The 25,709-nt window shown below is 40.5% G+C and overlaps 1 protein-coding gene and 1 pseudogene across 1 annotated transcript; both read right to left on the bottom strand.

Annotated features, from left to right (window-relative positions):
* Positions 1-4,458: 4,458 nt before the first annotated feature.
* TM4SF20 (transmembrane 4 L six family member 20) lies at positions 4,459-15,937 on the bottom strand. Its single transcript, XM_025890609.2, has 4 exons — positions 15,756-15,937; positions 10,334-10,400; positions 6,473-6,624; positions 4,459-4,747 (listed from the first exon to the last, which is right to left on the bottom strand). The coding sequence occupies exons 1-4, from the start codon at positions 15,935-15,937 to the stop codon at positions 4,459-4,461; spliced, it is 690 nt and encodes a 229-aa protein (XP_025746394.1).
* Positions 15,938-16,393: 456 nt separating this feature from the next.
* Positions 16,394-22,108, bottom strand: LOC112836424 (protein mago nashi homolog pseudogene; annotated as a pseudogene).
* Between the last annotated feature and the right edge of the window lie 3,601 nt (positions 22,109-25,709).

Below are 25,709 nucleotides of genomic sequence, written 5' to 3'. Positions count from 1 at the left end.
TTGCACCGTCACTGACCCTTGTATTGTTCAGTCAAGTCCATGAGCAGTCATGTTCATTTCACTTGTGTTTTAATTTTATGGCTGTTAGCAGTTTGGCATTGATTCAGTAAGCATTGACTCACTAAAAGCTAAGTAAAAAAGATAAGATTCATTAATTCAACAAAATATAATTACTCTGTATCAGGCACTGTATTTGGCACCGAGTATACCAGGAGTGAATAAAAGAAACATCTCTGGACTCATGGAGCTTATGGTCTTATGGGGGGAGAGTAAAATTTAAGAAACCAGCACAAATAAAAGTGCTGTTGCCATTGTGATGAGTACTATCAATGGCAGAATGCTAAAGGAGAAAATTAAGGGAAATCTTTATTAGGTGGTTAGGGAAGGCCCCTCAGAAAAACATGATGGTTTTGCTGAAGTCTGAAGGATGAAGAGGACTTAGCCAGAGAGATGAGATGAATGGGGGCTGGGGACTGGGCAGAGGAGGGACCTTGCTAAGGACCAGAAGCAACAAAGGGGTTCCTCAAAAAGTTAAAGATAGACACTACAACCCAGCAATTGCACTCCTAGGTATTTATCCAAAGGATACAAAATAGTGATTCGAAGGGGTAGCTGCACCCCAATGTTTATAGCAGTAATGTCCACAATAGCCAAAATACAGAAAGAGTGCAATATGTCTGTTGACTGATGAATGGATAAAGAAGATGTGGGATGGGTGGATGGATGGATACATACAATGGAATAGTACTCTGTACTCTGACAACTCTAGAACACTTAATGAAAGAAATTGAAGACACAAAGAAATGGAAAAACATTTCATGCTCTTGGATTGGAAGAGCAAATATTGTTTAAATGTCTATACTACCCAAAGCAATCTACACGTTTAATGCAATCCCTATCAAAATAACACAGGCATTTTTCACAGAGATAGAACAAACAATTCTAAAATTTGTATGGAACCAGAAAAGACCTCGAATAGCCAAAGTAATGTTGAAAAAGAAAACCAAAGCTGGGGCATCACAATTCCAGACTTTAAGCTCTATTACAAAGCTGTCATCATCAAGACAGTATGGCACTGGCACAAAAACAGACATATAAATCAATGCAACAGAATGAAGAAACCAGAAATAGACCCACAACTCTATGGTCAACTAATCTTTGACAAAGCAGGAAAGAATGTCCAATGGAAAAAAGTCTCTTCAACAAATGGTGTTGGGATAATTGGACAGCCACATGCAAAAGAATGAAACTGGACTATTTCCTTACGCCACACACAAAAATAGACTCAAAATGGATGAAAGACCTAAATGTGAGACAGGACTCCATCAAAATCCTAGAGGATGACACAGGCAGCAAACTCTTCGACCTCGGTCATGGCAACTCCTTACTCAACGCATCTCCGGAGGCAAGGGAAACAAAAGCAAAAATGAACTATTGGAAGTCATCAGGATAAAAAGCTTCTGCACAGCAAAGGAAACAATCAACAAAACTAAATGGCAACCAACAAAACTGAGAGAAGGTATTTGCAAATGACGTTGGATAAAGGTCTAGTATCTAGAATCTATAAAGAACTTACCAGACCTAACACCCCAAAAATAAAAAATCCGGTTAAAAACTAGAAGACAGGAACAGACATTTCTCCAAAGAAGACCTACAACTATGGCTAACAGACACAGGAAAAAATGCTTGACATCACTTAGCATCAGGGAAATACAAATCAAAACCTCAATGAGATACCACCTCACACCAGTCAGAATGGCTAAAATTAGCAACTTAGGAAACAGCAGATGTTGGCGGGGATGTGGAGAAAGGGGAACCCTCCTACATTGTTGGTGGGAATGCAAGCTGGTGCAGCCACTCTGGAAAACAGTTTGGAGGTTCCTCAAAAAGTTAAAAATAGAACTACCCTATGATCCAGCAATTGCACTATTAGGTATTCACCCAAAGGATATAAAAATACTAATTCAGGGGGGCACATGCACCCCAATGTTTATAGCAGTGTTATCTATAATAGCCAAAATATGGAAAGAGCTCAAATGTCCATTGATAAATGAATGGATAAAGAAGATGTGGTATATATATATAATGGAGTATTACTCAGACATCAAAAAGGATGAAATCTTGCCATTTGCAACGACATGGATGGAACTAGAAGGTATTATGCTAAGCTAAATAAATCAGAGAAAGCCAAATACCATACGATTTCACTCATGTGGAATTTAAGAAACAAAACAGATGAACATAGAAGAAGGGAGGAAAACTAAAATAAAAATAGAGTGGGAGGCAAACCATAAGGGATTTTTAACTATAGGGAACAAACTGAGGGTTGCTGGAGGGGAGGGGGCGGGGGGATGGGGTAACTGGGGGATGAACATTAAGGAGGGCACGTGATGTAATGAGCAGTGGGTGTTATATGCAATTGATGAATCACTAAATTCTACCTCTGAAACTAATAATACACCTATACGTTAACTTGAATTTAAATAAAATTTTTTAAAAGAGCTGATGAATAAATGGATGAGAAGGACATGGTTCCTGTTCTCTCACATTTTCTGGTAGTAGTAGACACAAACATTTATGTTACATTGTGACAGGTATGATAACAGTGCTAACTTAGTTTGTTGGAATCCTGCACCCTGGGAAAGCTTTCTCAAGAGACACTAAAGCTAGACCTCAAGGATAAATAGGCCTATAAAGGAGTATAGGGAGGTCTTTATACAGCAAATGGATTCAGAGAAAAATGCCCGTGTGTCCTTGCTGTTACTAATTTTGAGGGGGCAGCTATATAGGTATTGAAAATTATTTCTAGAACTTTAAGCCCAGTAAACATAAATAATTGAAGTAAAATGCAGGAATGATCACATTCAGAAAATTGGATTTTCAGTTTTGTCTGTTTTATAACATTTTAATATGGTAAATGCATGGTTTTGTTATCCTGTCTTAAAGATTTGCACATATAGAAAGCTTTTGAAAGGCTGGCTTTTTTTTTTTTTTGAGGCATTTATTTTTTTTAATTGTGGAAGAATGCAAACAGGAAAATAGAAAAGTATAATGGGGGCGCCTGGGTGGCTCAGTTGGTTAAGCGACTGCCTTCGGCTCAGGTCATGATCCTGGAGTCCCGGGATCGAGTCCCGCATCGGGCTCCCTGCTCAGCGGGGAGTCTGCTTCTCCCTCTGACCCTCTTCCCTCCCGTGCTTTCTGTCTCTCATTCTCTCTCTGAAATAAATAAATAAAATCTTAAAAAAAAAAAAAAGGAGAGTATAATGGATTGCCATATACTTGTCACCTAAATATAACAACATTTTTCCATAGCTTCATTTTTTGGGTGAAGTATTTTAAAAACATGATACTTCCCCCCAAACACAGAAATATACATTTCTTTAAAAATAAGAACATTTTCCTGTGTAACCATAAAACCATTGTCAGGACTAAAAATATTAACAGTAATTCTTTGATATGACTTAAACCAATCCCCTCCCTCCCTCCCTCCCTCCCTCCCTCCCTCCCTCCCTTCCTTCTTTCCTATCTCTGTCTGTCTGTCTGTCTATCTAAGTTGGCTCTACACCCAACATGGGGCTTGAACTCAGGACCCGGAGATCAAGAGTCGACAACTCCACTGACTGAGCCAGCCAGGCGCCCCCCTAAACCAATCCTTGTACAAGTCTCCCCAGTTATACCCCAATGAAATGAGTCTACAGAACACCTTTTACTGAATCCTGTCTGTTCTCTTAATCTGGATTAATTCCCTCAGCCCGCCCCACGTTTTATTTTTCCTATATTCCTGTTGAAAACGGGGCTATTGTCTGCTTACTGCCCCACCTTTTGGATTTGTCTGACTGTGTCCTCTTCCCCAGATTGCCTATAAGCTGGAAATTAGGTCTAAAACCATTCGGGTTATCTGTTTATTCAAGTATAAAGAAATACCATAAAGAAGTTCCATATTTTCACTTCCAGGATAACTTCTGTTCCTTCCTGTCCTCCCTTCCTCCCCATCTTCCTTCTCCTTTCTCCCTCTCTCCCTTCTCCCTCCACACACAAGAATATAGAATTACAAAATTCGAATATTACAGAAGTACCAAAAGGTACAAAACAAATTGCAAACTTCTCTCCACCTTTCCCCAAAGTCAACCACTGATGATTGTTTTTGCTTTATACATGAAAGGCTGATTTTTTTTTAATCACCTCAAAGATGACTTTTGGCCTAGGGGGACTCATACAGCTTTCTAGACAGTGTTCCATTTTTGAAATTCTAAAAGAGTGTCTTTTATTTTTTTTTAAGATTTTATTTATCTATTTGAGAGAGCACAACCTGGAGGAAGGAGCAGGCTCCCCGCTGAGCAGCCCCCCTCATCCTCCAGGATTAAGACCTGAGCCACCCAGGTGCCCCAAAGAGTGTCTTTTAAATGCAATTCTCAAATGATTCAAAACTGCTAATATTTCCATTTTATTACCATGAAACTATACAATTCTACTTCTCTGCTTAGTGACTCCACACAGACAGCCAAGGAAACTGATGACCATCTGACTGAGCCCAAACAGGAGCTCCAGAATCCCCACAAGTAGTAGGCCGAAAAACACTGAGAAATGGATCACCCTGTGTTTGTTTTCTTTAGAATTGAAGTGCAAGGTATATTTTCTCCAGTCACTGGCCATGAAGCCATCGATGGTGAGATTACTGAAATCAGTAGGAGCGAGGCAAGACTCACTGAAGAACCAGTGCAGATTGAAGGATTCTGGATGAATGTCACTGAAATGAAAGAAACGATGTAAGATTTTCAGGAATATCACTTACCATGAAAAGAATGCATCATCGTGCCCAGAAAACGGCAAGTATACTAAAACAGCAAGTCCTTTGGAATACCGTGCCCAGAAGCTGTAGCTAAGATCTGGGTTTCTGATCATATATCCATGTACTCTGACAGCTACAAAACTTTTATTGAGTATCTGTCCCATTCCTCAACCAGCATCTCTATAGTACCTACTCTTGGGTTGAACCATATGAAATTTTCTATGTCAGAAATGGTCGAATATTCTTAATCTCACATGATTCAACCTAATTAGACAGGCGGTCCTCTACTTGCTAAAGACAGGTAAATTAAGGAGCCCACCCCCCCTTGCGGAGCTCAATTACAGAGCTCAATTCTTAGTACAAAATTGCAGTGTTGCATCTGCTCTTAAACTGGCTGTACTTTTACTGACAAAAGGCATGTTAAAAAATGTCTGATTAAAGGGATTTGTACCCATTATAACAAGGTATGGAAAATGAGAGACTTCTAGCCCAAACGCCATCTGCCCTAAGATGATTTTCCCCCCAGTTTTTCTACAGAGTAAGGCTAAGTATTCTTAGAGAGTTTGCATTTCTGGATACCAACAACTGACATTTATCCTGGGAAGACAACAGTATTTTCAGCACATGGAATGGGAGTATGCTTTTTGCAGTTTGCTGCAAGCATGGGATCCGTCTTGTAACTTTTTCTGTTACTATGTCTCCCCAGTTACAGTGGCTCTTATCTCCAGAGCTTAGCCTGGTGACTGGTGAGTTATTCTCTCCTAAGGGCCAAATGTGTAGAGCATCTGCGCTTGAAAGGTCTTATTTTAAACTATAGATCTACTAGGAAAGGGATTTTTTTTTTTTAATTTTGAGTCACAACAACTGCAGTATGCAAATTTTGAGAGATTATTTTTCTTAAGGTAGCAAGAGAAAAGGAGGGGGGATTTTTTTTTTTTTCATGTAATTACAAAAGCGAATTCTGGTTCTTTTCCAAACTGAGCAACATACAGATAACCAAGAGTCAGATTGTTCTTTTCTTCCAGTTTTACAGATTGTGCCTAGATTCAGGCACAGAACCATGTGACAAGTCTGAAATGAGCCACTTACAAGTAACTCCTCAATATTATCACTATATGAGTTAACCTTGATCCATTCCCATGCCTACAGTATATTTGCAGTACTTCTGCATGAATCCATCGACTGCTTTTGTTTCTCTTAGAGCTTATAAGTAAGGCTCTAGATTTTATGTATTGCATTTTTATTCCATTTTTTAAATTATAAAGGTAACACATGATTAGGACTGAGAACCTGAGTTAGTTCAGAAGTGTAGAAACTCAGTGCTCCCTTCACTTCCCCAGGGCATCCCCTGTGGCCATTCTTCAAGGATAAAAGTTAAGTTTCTGGTGTATATTTCTAGAAATTCTTTATACACAGACACACATGCAGCCACGAGATAAGCCATCTGAGTCAAGTACTCCTTTTGGACAAGATTCCTGCCGTTCCCGCCACCCCCCAAAACCATTCTGAGTGTTTCCTCCATTTCTGTGAGATTGTACCAAGTGGGATTAAGGTGCTAAATCCCTAAGAACCTGTGTTCCACTCATTCCATCATAGCACAACATGGCACTGTGTCAGCACCACACTATTCTCATGGAACTAGCTGCAGCATGTAAGACAATCCGTGAAAATCAGGATACTCACCTCAAGTTATTGAATGAAAATTCACAACTGGAAGTGCTGTTCTCTTGAGAGTTACAAATGAGAGGACCTTCCAAGAGAGCCTGGATAGATACCAACATGCAATACACAGCACCAATGACCGTGATTACATTCAGAAGTGATGACAGAAGCATCTGGAAAATAAAGGAGGAGCATTGGCGCATGTTATTACGTGTTCTGGTCTGTTTCAAGACTCAGCCGCAGGTGCAGGCTTCTGATCAACTGCTGCTGGTCTCCAGGCCCCCTGTGGTCTTAGGTCTTAGGATCTCCATTTGATTAGGTCTGAATTATCCAAGAACGAGGACAGCAAAGTCTCTGCCATTTGATTAGACTTACTAAAAGATTGTTGGGGGGGGCGCCTGGGTGGCTCAGTCGTTAAGCATCTGCCTTCGGCTCGGGTCGTGATCCTAGGGTCCTGGGATCGAGCCCCATGTCGGGCTTCCTGCTCCGCGGGAAGCCTGCTTCTCCCTCTCCCACTCCCCCTGCTTGTGTTCCCTCTCTTGCTGTGTCGCTCTCTGTCAAATAAATAAATAAAGCCTTTAAAAAAAAAATTAAAGAAAAAAAAAGATTGTTGGGCTTGCTACTGTCTCCAGAAAATCTGCACTTTTATATACCTGAGTCTTGTCTGTTTCAAGAGACCACTGACATCTGGTACTTCCTCCCCATTCTGTGTACTTCCTACTCCACAGAACCTGGACTAGATCTTAACCACCCACATTTTGGTGTCTGGTCTTCTGACTCCCAACTCTTTCATCCAGATTTGGCCCTGATGCTGTGAGTGGCTAGTGGTCCCCATTCTGCAGGGACCAATCAATAATGTAGTGTTAAGCAGAGTTTCTCAACCTCAGCACTGCTGACATTGGGCATTTTGTTTTGGGGCCTTTCCTGTATGTTCTGGGATGTTTGGCAGCATCCCTTTCCTCTACCCACTACATACCAGTAGCAGTCCCTCCACCCTTCCAAATTGTTGACAACCAAAATGTGCCCCAGACACTGCTGAATGTCCCTCTGGGGGGCAGAACTGCCCCTGTTGGAGAACTATATTGTGTTAGGGAGAAAGATTGTAAGCCTTTAAGCACCTTTCATTTCATAAAAGAGAGAGAAAGCAGAAAAAAAAGCATGGAATTTGCCAATAGGAAATGTTATGGCCCAAGTGAATGTTGGTATATGTGTATGCTTTCCAAAAAAAAAGCTCTATGTTGCTTCAGTGAAGTTGTTAGTCAATGATAATTATGACTTAAAATCTGCAGAGATGAAGGAATACTTGTCCTTTTCCTTGGATGCGATAATACTACTGCTTCCAGAGGGTTTAGGAGACCTGACTTAAATGAGTAGGCAGAAGAAGTGGCTTCCTTATGTACCTTATGCATGTTGTGGGATATTGGGCTTTACATATATTATCTCATTTAACCCTTTCAATAACCCCAAGTATTATTCCCACTTTATGGATGAGAAAAGTATAATTCAGGGAGGTTGGCAAACTTGTCAGAATCTCATAGCTGGGAAAATGCTAGTGCTCAGATTTTAATCACCACACCAGAATTCATCGAGCTGAAAGCACAGAACCATGGACTTGGAGTCTAATTCAAATCCAGATTCTTCCACACTACCGTGGCCTGTGCCAGTTAATTTGCTCATCAAGAAGTGCACTGTTTATATTTTGGTCATTTATTATTTCTAACTTCTTATCACTACAAAGGGGCCTGGCTACAGAACTGATCCTGTGGGGGTTCATGTAAATGACTCCACAAAACCAAAGCATTTGGAAACAAAACCAAGAATTGGACAAAGGGAAGGAGCAAGGAATAGTTAAAGTATGGGAAATAGTTGGAACAGTTAATACAGGAGATAAGCCTTGGTGACCCCATCTTCCACCTCAAGATCTAGCCTTTATCAGCTTTATGATGTTTTGGTCTTTTCTAGACTTGGAAGATACATGATATGACTTAAACACCAGTCTTCCCATGACTGCCACGAAGTGAGAAAAGTGCCTAAAACACTTTATTGCATATAATCAATATAAGCTGGAAATTTTAAATAAATAGCCAACACCACTATTATTAATAGAGCATGAGCTGTATTATATAGCACCCCCCCTTGGCGCTCCAGAGTTCCTGTAGCTCCTTGGCACATAATAATCTGTAATGTTGCTGAAGCATGAATTCCAATGATTTTCAAGGTTGGTATGGGGAAGAAAATCCTGCTGAGTTAAGCCCCACACCTGCATGAAAAGGTGTCTTGCTTATTCTCAATGTATGGCCCTCCAAGGACAGAAAAAACCTAAGTGATCATTGAAAAGATGACTTGTCATTAAAGACATGTGAGGGGAAAAGATTCTTAATGGAAATATGATTTGAGACAAAAATCTAGAGAAGTGTTCTGATATTTTACAGTTCAGGGATTTAGAAATATCTCAAGATCTTTCTCAAGAATGTAAGTACAATATAGAGGTAATACAAAGTCAAACTTCAAATTATAATTTAAAAAGAAAAATGCCAGAGAGGAGAAACTGAAAACTAATATTTATTGATATTAGTTATCATAGTCATCATTAGTTATCTTCGTGGTTTTGAGACAAATAAGGTTGTAGAGTTGGAAGTGTTCTGAGCATAGTAACAGAAGGTTAACAAATATTCACTTCCTTTACTTTTAACTTAGTTATAATTTTATACATAATGGGTGCACAGTAAAAGTTTTGGTGTTTAAGTCATATCATGTATCTTCCAAGTATCTATGGTGTATCAGGAACAAAGATGGACTATCAACAATTAGCAAAGTAATTATAATCCTAGATAAATATCAAGTGTCAGAAAAGGGTAATTTTTAAAAATATAAATGTGTAATACAGATATAAATATGCACGCTTTTAAACACTGGGTCTCACCCCTGGGGTTGCATTGGAATCACCTAGGTGCTTTTGAAAAATACTGAATCTCTGGGGGCCACCAGGCATTGATATTTTTAAGATCATTCTGGGTGATTCTAATGTTCTCATAAGGCTGAGCACCATTGTTTTCAAACCTCAAGCTCAGCCAGGAATACTTACTATGACTGCTTGTTTACTGATCTACTCCCCCCCTTAGAGAATAATGAGAGTCCTCAGTGTTACTTAATAACAATGGCCATGGCATAAATAGTGTAAAGATTGTGAATTTTGGAGTCTGATGGATTTGGATAAAAATTCACCTACTTACCAGCTGTACTACCCTGGCAAATTATTCTCTGAGGATCAATTTCTCAGTCAATGAAACAGAGACCATAATATTTCCCACTTAGTGGTTCTGAGAGAATTAAATAAGGTTGTAAGAGTTGGAAGTGTTCTGAGCATAGTAACAGAAGGTTAACAAATATTCACTTCCTTTACTTTTAACTTAGTTACAATTTTATACATAATGGGTGCACAGTAAATGTTGGGGGAAAAAAAAAACCATTGTCTCCTTTAACTGTATAAGGACAAATTGATCCTAGCAAACCCATCTTTCATAGAATTGAGGGTACACTTTACTGAAGTCTTTTAGACACACCACGAAAATAACAAGTATTCAAGAATTATGAAATTGATTACAGCTCTGGGTGTGCCTTCGAAATCTCCTTTCTTTGAAAAACTTTAGGTTAGTGAAACTGCAGATTGAGGAAAGGTCTGAAGACTGACTCCAAAGCTAAATTCTTATGGGGAACCAAAAGAAAAAAGAAAAACTTCACACTTTCCATAATATCATGTAATCGTTGTAAATTGCACGTTTCAATGGCTGTGGTCCTGCCACTGACTGGGCAGATACTGATGACTCATCGGTCACCGACTGTTCTTGTGCTTTGGCTCCAGGCCGATGGCACCATACTCACTCCAGTTCTGTTGTTGCAGCACGCTCTTCTTCTTGCTGCCAAGGACATTGTTGTTGCTGGAATGGCCCGGAAATCACATCAACAGGAACGATGAATATGATTACTTCTCATCAGATGGAAAAAGCACTCATCACCACCTCCCACAGTTGTGGGAAATCAAGGCTCAAGAGAACAAAAGGGGAAATTTGGCAATATCCCTTGATCTCGTGCACTTTGGGATCCCCATTTCAACCACGAAGATTAAAGTGGGGGAGGGCTGGGACACCTCAGGATAACAGCTTCAAACTCCTCCATCTACATTCTTACTCTCATCTTTAGAGAGACTTGGATTTTAAATGGATTAAAATGAGTTAGTTATTCATTGTTTTGGAAGGAATGTGTCTGAAAGAATTGTTTGCATCATCCAAAATTCTTTTTTTTCTTTTTTCTTTCTTCCTCTTCTTTTTTTTTTTAAGTTACTATAATCTATGACCACTTACCCAATTTCCCAAAAATTGTACAAATTAATCTGGCAAGCACCCAGAAAAAAAATTGTTTGGTTGGCAGTTGGGAACTAAGAACTCTGTCCCCACCCTTTCCCACTTCCTAACTTCCCTCCCACCCCCTGATTTTGGGAAAATGTTTTGGGAAAAAATTTCCCAACCCCTGATTTAGAGAGCGTCACCACCATCTCGCCCGTTACCAAGCTTATGACCGGAGCATTATTTTTGGTTCCACGTTCTCCTTTCTGCTCATGTATCCATGACAGGTCATGAGCTCACTTTTTGGGAATCCTGCATATAGTCCCTTCTATGTCAGGGGAGATGAACATTGCTGAGGAAAACTGTGAGAAATGATGCCGCATTCTCAGGATTAGGTTTCAATTTTGAGTAATATCTAGTCAGCAGCCATGAGTAGAAATTCTTACGGGAAAAAGTTTTGTTTCATTGAAGAGTGAAATATAAATCATTTCCTTCCACTGTAGAAATTTTAGCCGTGAGCTTTTTCTGCTCTCTCAGCACAGCTGCCCTAAAGCAATTCTCTCTTCTTCCTCCCATTCTTGTTTTCTAATGTTTTATTGAGTTCTAACAACAGGCCAGGTACTGTTGTAGGTGTTGAACATGGTTCAGTTCATTCCAGCCTCGTAACAATCCCATGAGGTAGGCGCTAGTATTACTCCCCGTTTACCAAGGAAAAGAATGAGACACAGCAAGTTTGAGTGACTGGCCTAAGAAAGTGGATGAGTGGGGATCCAAAGCTAGGCATTTGGGGTCCAGAGCCCAGACTCTCAACCACGACTCTACACTGGCCAATTCTGACAGTTCTCTCTTCCTCCATAGAGTCTATTCATTCTCATCCTCCACCCCCCTGCCCCCACACCACCACCTGACTCATCTCATCGTCCTCCTTACTGCCCTTTCCCTGAGGCTTCTTTCCAAGCCCACATCCACCTTTGTTCTCTTAGAACGGGTCTAAGATCTGCACCTTACAAGGCAGCTTTCCTGACAAACTTCACCCCGTTCTGACCATGTGCTGACTCCATGTCACTTGTGGAGAACAGAGTATTGTTATCAAGCTTTGCTTATATATTGCCTTGAACACCAACACTCTTATAATTCAGGGGGCACAGGTACGTATGACAGCCCAGCCACTCTGGGGCGTAGCTTGAGAGCCCAGAAGAAAAGGAAAAAGAAATTTTAGCTCCCAAATAGGTGTTAGCATTCATGGACTAAGCTTCCTTTGTTGTACTCATAAGCTATATTGTCTTCTGAATTTAAGGAACAAATAATTTAGAACAAAAACTGGCAAACTGTGGCCCACCATCTCTTTTTTTATAAATAAAGTTTTATTAGAATACAGCCATGCCCCATTCACTTACATATTGTGCATGGCTGCTTTCACACATCAATGGTACAGTTGAATAGTTGTGAGAGAGACTGGATTGCAAAGCTGCAAATACTCACTATCTGGCTCTCTCTAGAAAAAATTTCCCAACCCCTGATTTAGACATGTAATGAGTCTGTTAAAGGTAAAACAACATTAAGTTACAACTTAAATGGATAAATCATTCCATTTTCCTTATTGATGTAATTTAAACTCTAACTTTCTGCCCTCAGAAAGTAGTTTATCTCAGAAAAGCTGAACGTTTAGTTTCATAGTTCTCCCTTGCAAAGGTGTTTTATAAAGTAATAATGGCTTGGTATATGAATCCTCACCCAGTTGACTTCATGGCATCTTAACACATCTTTGTTCCATCATTATAGGTAACTTGATAATTCACTGTATTTCAGTCATTTTGTCCATTCAAAGTTTTGGACGTTGGAGGGGCTCTTTATAAGATGGACAATAAAATGTGATTTTATTTTATTTTTTTTAAGTCATCTCTATACCCAACATGGGGCTCGAACCCACAACCTAGAGATCAAGTTGCACCCTCCACCGACTGAGACAGGCACCCCTGGACAGTAAAATATGAAAGTATGTGCGTGCATATGTAACTGAATTATAATAAATCTTCCAGATAATCTCCTGTGAAAATGAGTAATTAGGAAAATACTCTTTCTCTTCACTTCTTAAGCACGCTTGAATGCATGAGTTTTTGTGAAATTAAAAATCTTCATAGACATTTGTTTTTATAAAAAAGTAGTATTGGTGGGGCGCCTGGGTGGCTCAGTCATTAAGCGTCTGCCTTCAGCTCAGGTCATGATCCTGGGGTCCTGGGATCGAGTCCCGCATCGGATTTCCTGCTTGGCGGCAGCCTGCTTCTCCCTCTCCCACTCCCCCTGCTTGTGTTCCTGCTCGCTATCTCTCTCTCTCTTTCAAATAAATAAATAAAAAATCTTTAAAAAAAAAGAGTATTGTTCATTTTTTCTTATAGAAACCCATACTTTTATCCAGCTTTAGAAGTAAGGTAGTAAACAGTTTTACAAATGAAGTAATAGAAAGCTTTTAGATCATTAAAACTCAGATAGAATGCAACTTTGGGGATTTTTCTAAGTACTTGAACATGAGAGTAACACACAAAGCCATAGTTCATCATAAATATAAAAACTACATTTTGAGAATACTTGCTGTACATAATATCTTCTAATTTGGTTAACGTTCAACAATTTGTTAGGACTTTAATAACTGATAAATTATCATTATGTAATAAGCGCACTCAATGAATCAGCATGATTAAGATCAGACTTCCAACTGATCTCACATAAAAATAAAGTGGCCTTTATATTTTTTAGAGGAAACATTTCAAGTCTTTCTTTTTAGTACCTGAAAAAAAAATAACATGTATTGATTTTTCCACTTAGCAGACAATGACTGAAGATAATTTTGTAACATCTACTCTTAGTCATGGTTTCAAAAGATGAACATGTTCACCTCTCTTTTCACTAAATCATAAAACCATAAAATGAATGCATATTTTATGAAGTAATCAATAATGAATTCCATAGTTAGTATTAGCTACTTCCTGCAAAATCCCGTTTTTGAAGAAAATTTAAAATGCCACAGCAATTTTAGAAAGATTTCAAGAGCTATGACAAGAGTACTATCACAGGTAGTGAATGCTTCCTTATTAACCTTTCTGCGTGTTTACAAGTATATGAAGAGTTCAATATTTTGAATGATTCCCTTTGAAAAAGATATTCTTTCACATTCTATCTATAGCCAAGGAGCATGAAAATGTACCTGTACTCTGAGCCCTTCTATCATCTACCAGTCTGCTCGTGAGCCTAGTCTAGAGTTTGAGGCTTAGTCTATAAAATGCCTATTGAAATTTTCAAGTTGTTTGCTGCCTTGATGACCTTCTACAGTACTGCGCAATAGAGATTCCTCACGTGATTCCGCATCTTCATTAATACTTACTGAGCATGATAAAGTAAAAGTAGTCAAAGAACCAGGAAGTCCAGATTTTCTGGAACTGTTTCACAGATTTATTTCACCTTTCTATGCTTCAGTTTCCTGGTCACTTAAATTTACGGATTAGGTTATGGATTTTATCTTTCCCCTTTGTCAATTGGAGATAGCTGTTGAGGATTATGGTGCTAATACTGGTGGAAAACAGAGCTTTGGAATCAGATAAATCTGGAATTGAGTTCCACACCTACTATGCGCCTTGTTAACACTCCTAACCTTCCATTTGCTGATCTGTTAAAATACAAATGGTAATATCTGCTTAGCCAGATTATTAGATGAAATGAGATAGTGTAAACCCAGTAGCTGGCACAGAGAGTACTCTCCGGGCGCCCTTCTCTGTGTCTTCACCCCCTCACCTCCTCCCCTCCCCCCACCAACATAAACACACATGGAATGTAGGTGTGTACAATCACCACCTCGGGCTCCATTAATGTGAGCAAGAAATTGTTTTTAACTGAGACATGTTTTGTAGTAGAGCCAGTTTATAGTTAAAAAGACGTGACTTATTCTAAGTGGATTGTTTTAACTGAGGAATTTTGGGGGCTTCATGGAAATTGCCCTCATTGGTTAGACTTGGCGAGCTGCTCCTGTCTTTTGGTCTAAGCAAGATGCAAGGAAGCTCATGCTATTTAACTAGAGAGAAGCTTCTAGAAGGGCAGAAAGCAGACACAAGGATTGGCACTGTTGATCACTTTCTCTCAGCCTGGAAGGGAACTCTCAGGGTTGTTTGAAGAAATAGACCCTCTGCCTAAAGCAAGGTGAATAGATTGCTCACGATGTTAGAGGGAAAGAAACCGTCGACTTTTGGGGCATGCTTCCTAAAATGGCTTTTTGGGGCCAATGTGGTCTCAAATCCAGTGTGCCAGCCAAAGGACAAATTTTTTTTTTCTCATTAAACTTTTGTTTTAATGGGTCTCAAAATTCTGTGACAGATTTTTGGTCAAGTTGTTTCCATTAAAAAGTACTGATTTTAAAAACGAATAACTTCGTTTAAGGACAAATTTTTATCTAAAGTTTAACATGTAATGACCCAAGAGCGTTTTCAGAAAGTCTGGGCTAAGACCAGCAGCGGAAACTCATCACCACTTAAACACACGCACGTTCAAACAAAAGCTCATTTCTCGGACATTAAACAGACTCCCTTAGGTACCACTTACCACTCCTGTATTCCTGGAGTGAATACTTAGAGACTAGTATTGGCAAAGGAAAGCTGAGGGAAGGGATTCAAAACACCTTGAACGCTAACTTTAAAGCTTAGAAGAACAGCATAACACATGTGAAGAAACAGGATAGGTAACAATCCAACCAACTTTTATCAAATTATTAGTTTTTTTCCCCAAACTCCCTAGTCCATACCACAGTTCATTTAAATTGTCATTCTTCACTGGTGAGAGTATAAATTAATACCATTCCACTGCTCCTGACAGTATCCTGAGCCAAGACATAGTCCACTGTAAAGCTGATGGTGTTTAGGAGTTTGGTAAAATAGGCAGTCCTTTCTCCAAATCAAGCCAAATAAATGTTACTCACCATTAGACCTGCTCCTATAATCCCTGGGAGCCACCACTCAAAGCAAGAGATGGGGTTGTGAAAAAATTGGCCTTCATCCACAAAGTTGACAAGGAGAGGGATTGCACTGAGAACTATTCCCAATAGAAGTAGAACCAGCAAGCTGAATCCATTGAAGGATGTCCACCCTTCACAGCAGGTCATGGTCACCCCCCGGTTCAATGAGAAACCCTTGTCAAAGTGGCTGCTGGCATGGCACTGTCTTGCCTTTTATTCTGAGCCTTCTAGTTAAAGTTTAGAACTTACGAAAAATAACTGTGGGAAGTTCAGAGTCCATCCAGTAGGGCAGGGCAGGGCATTATTATGAGAACTGTTGCAGGAAGTAAGTTGGATTTCTTTTCTTTCTTTCTTTCTTTTTCTTTCTTTCTTTCTTTTTTTCTTTTTCTTTCTTTCTTTCTTTCTTTCTTTCTTTCTTTCTTTCTTTCTTTCTTTCTTTCTTTCTTTCTTTCTTTCTTTTTTGCAGTTCGTTATATATTTATTAACGACAACCATTTATCGTTTATAAAAAAATTGCCCTGATATACACAAAAATTTCCTGATGATGGTTATTAAAAATAGCTACTCCCACCCACTCCCCTTGTGTCCACCCCAATAGTCAATCTACACTGGCTTAATCTGGAAGTGTAATCCAGTAAGACTGAAGACAAAACACTTCAGGTTCTGGGCAAGATAATAAAATACCTGTAAGCCTGCTGGACCCTTGGATTGAGTCCAATTTTTGATGTTGTTAGCCAATTTTTGATGTTGTTAAAGAAATGTGTTCATCTCCAATGACAATGTCAAACTCCTGCCAGCCCACCCTATCAGAAGGAGGCCACAGAGCATCATCCTTTCTGGTCATCACCCTGCCAACAATTATTCTCCTCAGTATCTCCATCGCACTTTGATGTACATAAGCCTGATCATGACATCATTTGTGTAATTGCTATTGTTGGCACATCTCAATTTCCCATCAAGTGGGAACTAAAACTACAGGAATCTGAGGTCAAACTTGCCCTTGTGACACATGTAATAATGCAGATAAAGGTCACTCTCCCTGGCTCCATAGGGGAAGGAAGGTGGGGGAAAAAAATCTGTAATTTCTGTTAGATACATTTATGCAAGAAAATAAAGAGATGAAAACTAAAAAAAAAAAAAGGGGAAAAGAAAAAGATATGTTTCCTTAATTTACATTTTACTAGTATGCCTTATAAAAAGTAAAAACAAGAATATCCATTTTATAAAAAGTATGTTTTCCTGTTGTATTGATATTATTACCACCTATGGAAGTTCCTTAGTTTGAAAATGTTCAATTAGAAAATGAACATATATGAAACAGAAAATAATTTGCTGCAAATGTTCTTGATTAGTCAAAATGTTAGGGCTCGGTTTCAGGCTGTATGCTCACATACACAAAATGAAGAAATTTTTTTGATTTCATATTTTTCCAGTCCTTATAGACGAATCCATTTAGAGGTGGCCGGTCCAAGGCTAGTGGGAGTTTCCGTTAACACTGGAAGACTGACAGTGTTCAAGTATGGAAACCAGAATGAAACGGGAATAGGAGAAAGATGGAGAGGCAGATTATCATGTCGTACTTTCTTCGAACCTTGAGTGCTTGCTTGGTTATGCCCAGTATATTTCTGGCCTGTGGCTTCACGTTGTCTCCCTACTAGTTTGTGAGCACCTCAAGAAAAGTTTCCATCAGTTGGGATAGGCTTTTAAATACCAAAGTTCTCACTCATGCGAACTGGCCATTGTAGATCAACAAGAGGGCTCTGCTTATGGTTGTTACTGAGAGATTCAGGGGCACAAACCATTTCTATCCCAGCTTTCACAATTGTGGAGGCAGAATAAAAAGATGTGGTGAGCCACCTACTGGGTCTGAACGTTTTTTTTGTCCAGAAGAGATCCACATCACGTCTTTTCACATTTTCTTGGCCAAATGGTCACTCAGTTATGCTTGAGTTCAAGTGCGTGATGAAATACAAACCGATGTGTGTCCAGAAGAGAGTCAAACATAGGCCGCTCTAATACCTTCCATGCCTGCCTTCTGTAATCCCCTTTCCAGCCCCGAGCATGGTCTCAGCAGATGTTATGGGGAATGATGAATGGGTGGATGAGTGAATGCAGAAGTGGGGTCAGTATAATCCATAAGCTCAGGTGTCATGGTCTCGGAGAGGGGCACACCAACCTATTAAAGCAAGAGGGCACACTGTGTGTGTTCCATGGGGCGACCCTGAAACATTAGTTCCAGTTTCCAGTTCCAAACAGATTAAGAATACCCCATCCATCAAAAATAAAAATAAAAAATTATAAAGTTAAATAAAAAAAACCATCCACCTATCACCATAGCATGCCACTGATAATGATGGAAGGAACACCAGTACAGAAGACCCTGCTATAGCAGCACAGAGAGAAAGGGGATACATCCATTATATGATTTGTATACTTCTGCATGGTTGAGGAATCTAGAATAATCTCATATTTATTTTATAAAAATTAACAATTAAAAACTGCCATCCTGGGGGCACCTGGGTGGCTCAGTTGGTTAATGTTTGACTCTTGATATCAGCTCAGGTCTTGATCTCAGGGTCATAAGTTCAAGCCCCACATTGGGCTCTGCACCAGGCATAGAGCCTTCTTAAAAAAACAAAACAAAACAACAAAACTACCACCCCATTGAATTATACAAATTATATGACTATGGAAATATTATGGAATCATAATTATATATAAGTGAATTATATATTTATTACTGAGATGACTACATGGGAAGCGGTAGTCACTTATTTTCAGATGTGGACTTCACAATTTCAAATCCTTTCCCATCTTCATAGGAGCTGAATTAAAGAACTGTTTAGGTACTAGTTTATTCATAGGGACCTGAATTTGTTAGCCTATACCTGACTTTGAGATTCTAAGACCAAAACTAAGTAGCATGCTTTGCTAGCGGCCATAACAAAACTTATGTCCGCTTGGGTTTGGTACTCTTTACACTTGTGGCTAAAAGTAGGTATTTGAAAAACTGTGTAAAAATGTAGACATATAGGGGCACCTGGGTGGCTCAGTCATTAAGCGTCTGCCTTTGGCTCAGGTCATGATCCCAGGGTCCTGGGATCGAGCCCCTCATCGGGCTCCCTGCTCAGCGGGAAGCCGCTTCTCCCTCTCCCATTCCCTCTGCTTGTGTTCCCTCTCTCACTATGTCTCTTGCTGTCAAATAAATAAATAAAATCTTTTTTAAAAATGCAGTAATATAGTCTGTATTATTAAGGGAAAGATATTTCAGGATAAAGCAGAAAAGGGAATCTGCTTTCAAATGAAGAGAAGGAGCAGAGCAGACAACTTTTAAGGTACCTTTCTGACCCATATGCCTCCTTCTGTAAAAACAATCCCCCCAATTTACACGAGGAGAACCTCTGTATCTCATTTGTATTATGGAACTTTGCTCCCCTGGTCATTGCTAATTAGAATACCAGTAGAGAGAGGAGCTTAGCTCTTCCGATCTCTCCCAGGAGTTTAGAATTGAAAAAGATACTAGTTATTCTCTGCTATGCATGAAATGGGAAGACATGCTTATCAGTTAGGATTAGGCTTTAGTTGCATGTAAAAAGAAATTCAAGATAACAATGGCTTAAGTAAGACAGTTCTTCACAAGAAGTCTGAAGGTAGGTACTCAGGAGCCTGAATAATAGCTCCGCTTACTCAGAGATCCTTCCAGGTTATAGAGCCACCATGAGCTATCCCTGGGGAAAAAGAGAAACCAGTCTGCAGAAAAGAAAGAAGAGGAGGAAGAGAAGATGCAGATGTGTAGAAAGAAGTGAAAGGCCACGGGGTTTTAGAGGGAGACAGAGAAAGAGTAGCCTCCTGGCTTCTCGAAGGCTTTCTTCTTGATTCCCACCTTATGAAGACTGATTGTAGGTTCTGTCTTTGTTTGATGCCCTTTGTCAGATGCCTCTATATTACAATCAATTATCCCTTTTACACTATTTTAAATGGATTTCTATTTTTTTTACAACCCCCCCCAAAAAAGCTAAAACCGAAAGTTACAAAAATCAAGCATAGAAAAGAACCGAAATAACTTCTCACATGCCCTGCTGGAGCAAAAGTGTTCAGAACAAGGAAGGATTCTATCAAGATGGGCAGGGAGCTAGAATTCCTCCTGACTTTGGAGGGTGGCTAGAATTTGACACAAAACAATGTTCAGGGGGCATTTCCTGTACTAGTGTTAGTTGCAGAAAACCAAAAGTCTTAGAAATATAACTGGGAAATTATGTGTACAAATTACTGGGAGGTTTGGAGGGGCAGGTTCTAGGCTAGCTTCCAGAAATGCCTCCTAGGACATGACCGCTGAATGGGTCCGTGAGGAGCTGTTGCACCTGCGGTAGTCAGAAGGGAGAGAACCCAAGAAGCACCCTCTGGAATAATTGAGTTCAAGCATATACCACTAAAGCTGCAGCCTAGGAAGCCACGGCCACTGTTGCTGCCACTGACCCTCCACAACCTCAAGGCCAGTGACTGGACCTTGGATCACCGAATTTGACTTCTGCTGTTTTATTAAAAAAATAGGTTTAGGAAAATTTGAGGACACTAGAAATTATAAGAAATGCACAGTACATAATCAATATAAGTAGGAATATAAGTGCAGAAGTTCCACAAATACTAAAGTAAATATTTCATAAGTATGAAATATATTAAAAAGCATTATTTCACTCCACTGAGTTTATTAGTATGAATTTTTGCACCCTCAGAAGTGAGTTTTTTTGCAGTGTGGATTTTGATTGGTAGATCATATTGGACTGAGAATTATTTGTGTATTTGTATGTTGTGCGTATATATGTATATATACATATATATACACACATATATACATAAACAAATGTTAATGCCTACCATAGCCCAAGTAAATAAGGGAATCTGTGAGGTGGGGAAAATGGGAATTTAGTTTTGAGAGCTTAATAGATTAATATGCTGCTAAAGCTGTGAAGGTCATCGGAAACTCTTTGTTCAACCTTATTATTTTACAGACGACTAAGGGAGACAGTAAGACTCAGGGAGGCTAAGGTGACTTGTTCATGGTCAGGTTGCTCTGGCAGACCATGAACTTGAATTTGGAACTTCTGACTTCTAATCAGGTGTCTCTCTATTAAATTACAAGCTTGATATTTTGGTGAACCAGAAGAGATGAAAGTTCAAAATGTCTGAAGATCTACGCGCAGGAGTGAGCCTGTTCCCTGCAGCACCTGCCCAGAGGATGGTCTGCCTGCTTAGCAGCAGCATTACTTCTTGCAGCAGCTCTTCTGCTGGCAACAGCACTTCCCACCGCCTCAGCCACACGAGCCACAGCCACCACAACTTCCGCAGCCACAGCACTCCATGGTGTCAGGAGAGAGGACTCGGGAGAGGCGAGGAGGGAGACTCAGGGGACGAGGGAGGTCTGATGCCGCCTTCCGCTGGGGGAGCCCCTTACGTACCATCTTTGGTTTGGGCTTGACCCAAGAACATGACTAGTTCCCTGTTGTTGTTTATTTCCATTTCTCTGGGCACATTTTGCAGTACCTCTGGTTTACTTCCTTAAGAAAATTTGGCCTCTTAAAATAGCTTGAGCTCTGAATTTCTGTGTTCCAATGACATATTTACAACAGGACTATGAGGGTCTCAAGTATTTCACTGTCATCTTTATTTTCTGCCCAACCAAAGCCACTCTGACTCCGAAGTCTTGACCTAAGCATTGATTCAAATTGTGACATCTGATCTTCTCCACGTGTATTCAGCGTCCTCACTGATCCCTTAAGAGATGGTACAAAGAAAAACCTTCTGAGGTTGATGTCTCTGCCATCAGAGGTATCAAAACTTAGGCCACTTCTGAACTCCCCTGTGTCCAGGCTTCAAGGAGAAAAGCCTGGGGAGCCTTTCCATCCTTTTTCACGCTTCCTGCTGTCCTGAGTTAGTGCTCAGCTCCTTCAAATAAACTAAAAGATATGATGAGAGTCACTTAAACATTAGTAAAAAGAAGTTAGCAAGAAGACTCCAAATTGTAAGACTTTGGGTCCTGGAATCAAGTCTTGGAGCTGCTGGCGCACCTTGAGCTATGTGCAGCCTCCTAATTGTGACCAAGCAGGTGCAGACAGGCCCATCATGCGGGCTCTCCAGCCCAGGAATGCGAACCGCAAGCATGGCGGGGTTCCCGAGAGCGTGGCGCCTCCCCGAGAGCATGGCAGGGTCCCGGAGAGGGTGGCGGCGTCCCCGAGAGCGTGGCGGCTTCTCCGAGAGCATGGCAGTGTCCGCGAGAGCATGACGGGGTCCCCGAGAGCATGGTGGCGTCCCCAAGAGCATGGCGGCTTTCCACCAGGGCACAGAAACAGGATGGCAGGAATAGGTGAAAAACGTAATCAGTATACGTTTGGATTTGGCAAATCAATCACGTGCTACCTTCAGAATACAACCGAGCGAAGTACAGGTCAATCTTTTTTTTTTTTTTTTAAAGCTTTTATTTATTTATTTGAAAGAGAGAGAATGAGAGATAGAGAGCATGAGAGGGAAGAGGGTCAGAGGGAGAAGCAGGCTCCCTGCTGAGCAGGGAGCCCGATGCGGGACTCGATCCCGGGACTCCAGGATCATGACCTGAACCGAAGGCAGTCGCTTAACCAACAGAGCCACCCAGGCGCCCTGGTCAATCTTGTTTGTAAGCTACAGCCCCTCCGGCCGCTGAGCAGGAGCGCACATACAAACAAGGCCGTTCGGGGCCACGCAATGAGCCCCGTTGTACAGGCAGGTCCCGGCGATAGGCCCTCCTTCGCAGAGGAGGTCTGGGGCGGGGCGGTGAGTCCTCAGTCATAGCACCAGTCTCCCGCGGACCAGGGGCACCCCTCCATCCGGGCAGGAGGATCTCGGCCCTGCACGTTAGGGTCCCACATGCCACAAACACACAAAAATAAATCGACTAAAGCACACAAGGGCCCCGCTGCCCCTGAGGAGCCAGAGCCGAGCCTGGGAGCCTAAGCATCTGCGGCAGGAGCTGAGGAACCCGCTCAGGCCCCAGGGAAGTGGTGTGTCCTCAGCCCTGCCCCGTGTCCCTGCCACAGGAGCTTGCTGCCTCTGCCACGGAGAGGTTTGTGGGCTGATTGCTTCAGAGCGTGTGCCGGGGGGGTCTGTGTGGCGGAAACACTTAGGCAAGAGAAAAGACAGATTTACTTGTTAAATCTTTCTCAGCACTTAAAAAAAAAAAAAAAAAATCTTTCTCAGCACGAATACAGAATAGTCTTGCATAATAAAGTCTCAACTTCCGGTCAGGACTGGCAAGCGTCCATTGTCTTGCTTCTCCTTGGGTTCTAATTAGTTGTTCTGCGGGTCTCACGTGTCACTGTGGTGTTCGCAACCGTTGCCGGAAGTAGCTGAGCAATGTTTACCAGATTACACAATTCATATTCCTCTTAGATTTGTTTGCATGTCCTTCTAGACATAATGGGCCTGAAATAGCCTGTTGATTCTTTCCTTTGGCAATGAATGGACATCAAACACTAGACTGGTGAATACCTTTACCTTCTTAACATATTTGCCAAAATTTAATTACATTAAAACATTTTCAGCTCTTTTTAAATAATATTTATTTAAAATGTGGATGTTCATTAATTATATTTGATTTTTCTTTTAATTTGGTAGGTAATTTTGCAGGGTTTTTTTTTTTTCAAGAAAGTTAACTTTTAAACATGTGAAAAGTACTTCAAAAAATTTTTTTACTTTTACAATTCCTATATTTTGTTCTTTTGATGAAATATATTCAAATTTTGTATAGTTTAAATACTATTACATTTTATTTTTAATCCTTTGGTCAATTATAAATACTTAGTTTATTGAATGAAGGTAAGGGAAAACATTCTAGTATAAAGATACAATAATTTATGATATATGTGCATCTCTATTTTACTAATCTAAACAGCCTGACCCATCAACAGAATAACCAACCATAATGCAATAGTGATTAAATTCAGTTGACTTTGCTATTTTGCCAAAAATCACGGATTTACACATTTTTTTTCATTTGGTTGTTATAAAGGTATATTTGATAAGGCAGAAGGATAGAGCATATTTCAACTATCTGCTAGTGTAATTTATCACTTTTTAATATTGAGACATGCAGTCTGCAGGCTTTAATTTTTATTCACATCTTGGCCCTGCCAATGTTAGGGTGGGGCTTGCATGCAAACACAAGTGGACGGCATCCACCAGCCCAGAGAGATGGTGGAGTGTGATTGGAACCTAGGGAGCAGGGAGAAGCTGGGATGGAGGAGATCAGTTAGCAATGCAGGGGACACACTCCAGAGAGGCTTGAAAACCACTCTCGGCCCTTTGCATTCATCCTGTGGGTGACTGGGAGCTCTGAAAGGTTAGGCACAAGAGGAAGAAGTCCCAGTAGTCCAGGGAACAGGTGAATTGCTCTTCCCACCAGGCAGTCAGTAACGATGCTCGGAACCATATCTTCTGGGAGGGAAGCCCCAAGACGCTATTACTCGACCGTCAAAGGATGGGAGGCAGGGCTTGAATAGGTCCATTTCAAATCTTGCTTTCACAGGGAGTTACCCTCTTTTAGAAAAGTGAGCACTGGTTATTATTGTTCTTCCCAAGGTAAAAAAAAAAAAAATACTAAGAGAAAAGAGAGCACATTCTTTAAAATGGAATATCTGGTCACTCATTCTGTTGTTCATGGGATGCTTTAGGAGAGAGTACCTGTGGAGGGAATGTTGTTGGATGTGAAATTGGGAGGGGGTCATGATTTATTAGGAAAATGCATGGGGGGTGGGGCGTAGGAGTCAGTCCCCTCCAGATGTTTGGCTTGTGCAGGTCCCTCTAGCTTCATGTGACTTCCTCACAAATAATTTCTTCCGGTCTAATGTTGCCATTATGTGGTCATTCCCCTGATCTTATATCACATTCCACATTTCATTGAGAACATTATTCACTGAAAATAAACATTATTAATTTAATGGGATCCGATTTTAGTCCACAATCAACATGAACCTTGGCATTCATCTTCCTAAAATGCTCACCTCTGCCCAAGGCTCAACTTGGAGCCATAAAATAGCAAGTAGACAAGACCTTGCTCTCTCCACTTTTCTACCTCAGAAGAAAGAGGAATATTCATCTGAGGGAAGGACACGGATTAGGGTGAAAGGGAAAGTAGGAACACACATGTGATTCTTTTAGAATCTTGCATCTTCTCTATGGCAGAGCAGTAATAAAAGCCTCCAGGAAAAATTCTGAGTAGCAATTCTAATAGAGTCATTTGTCATGTATCAGCAGCAAATGACCATGAATGAAATGATAGTGAGTTGTCTTGCCCGTGGAGGTAGTTTCCATACAGTTTCTAATCCAGTGACCGTCATCATTTAGACATAGAGTATTTGACCTTGCAGTTTTGTGCACATAGAAGCACATATGACAATTGTTTAGAGTCATGAAAACTTATAAGTCATTGGAGTGTTAGTTGAAGGATAGCTCACTGATTAATTTAATTCCTTCAGCAAATACTTACTGAGAATCTACTGTGTAGGCTCTGTTCTAAGCAAATGGGATGAATCAGTGAACAAACACAACATAGATCCCTGCTCCACAAAGCTTCCACACTCATGGGTAGAAACAAAACATAAATAATAATGGATAAATACTGAGTACATTAGAAAGTGGTAAGTTCCAGGGCACCTGGGTGGCTCAGTTGGTTGAGCATCTGCCTTCAGCTCCAGTCATGATCCCGGGGTCCTGGGATCGAGTCCCACGTCTGGTTCCTTGCTCGGCAGGGAGCCGGCTTCTCCCTCTGCCTGCCGCTCCCCCTGCTTGTGCTCATCTCTCTCTCTGACAAATAAATAAATAAAATCTTTGAGAGAAAGAAAGAAAGAAAGAAAGAAAGAAAGAAAGAAAGAAAGAAAGAAAGAAAGAAAGA

The sequence above is a fragment of the Callorhinus ursinus genome, unplaced genomic scaffold, assembly GCF_003265705.2.
Source record: "Callorhinus ursinus isolate GAN/ISIS: 27379988/994484 unplaced genomic scaffold, GSC_fseal_2.0 scaffold2, whole genome shotgun sequence".
Classification (NCBI taxonomy): domain Eukaryota; kingdom Metazoa; phylum Chordata; class Mammalia; order Carnivora; family Otariidae; genus Callorhinus; species Callorhinus ursinus.
Note: the sequence above shows the minus strand (reverse complement) of the source record. Positions and strands in the feature narration are given on the sequence as shown.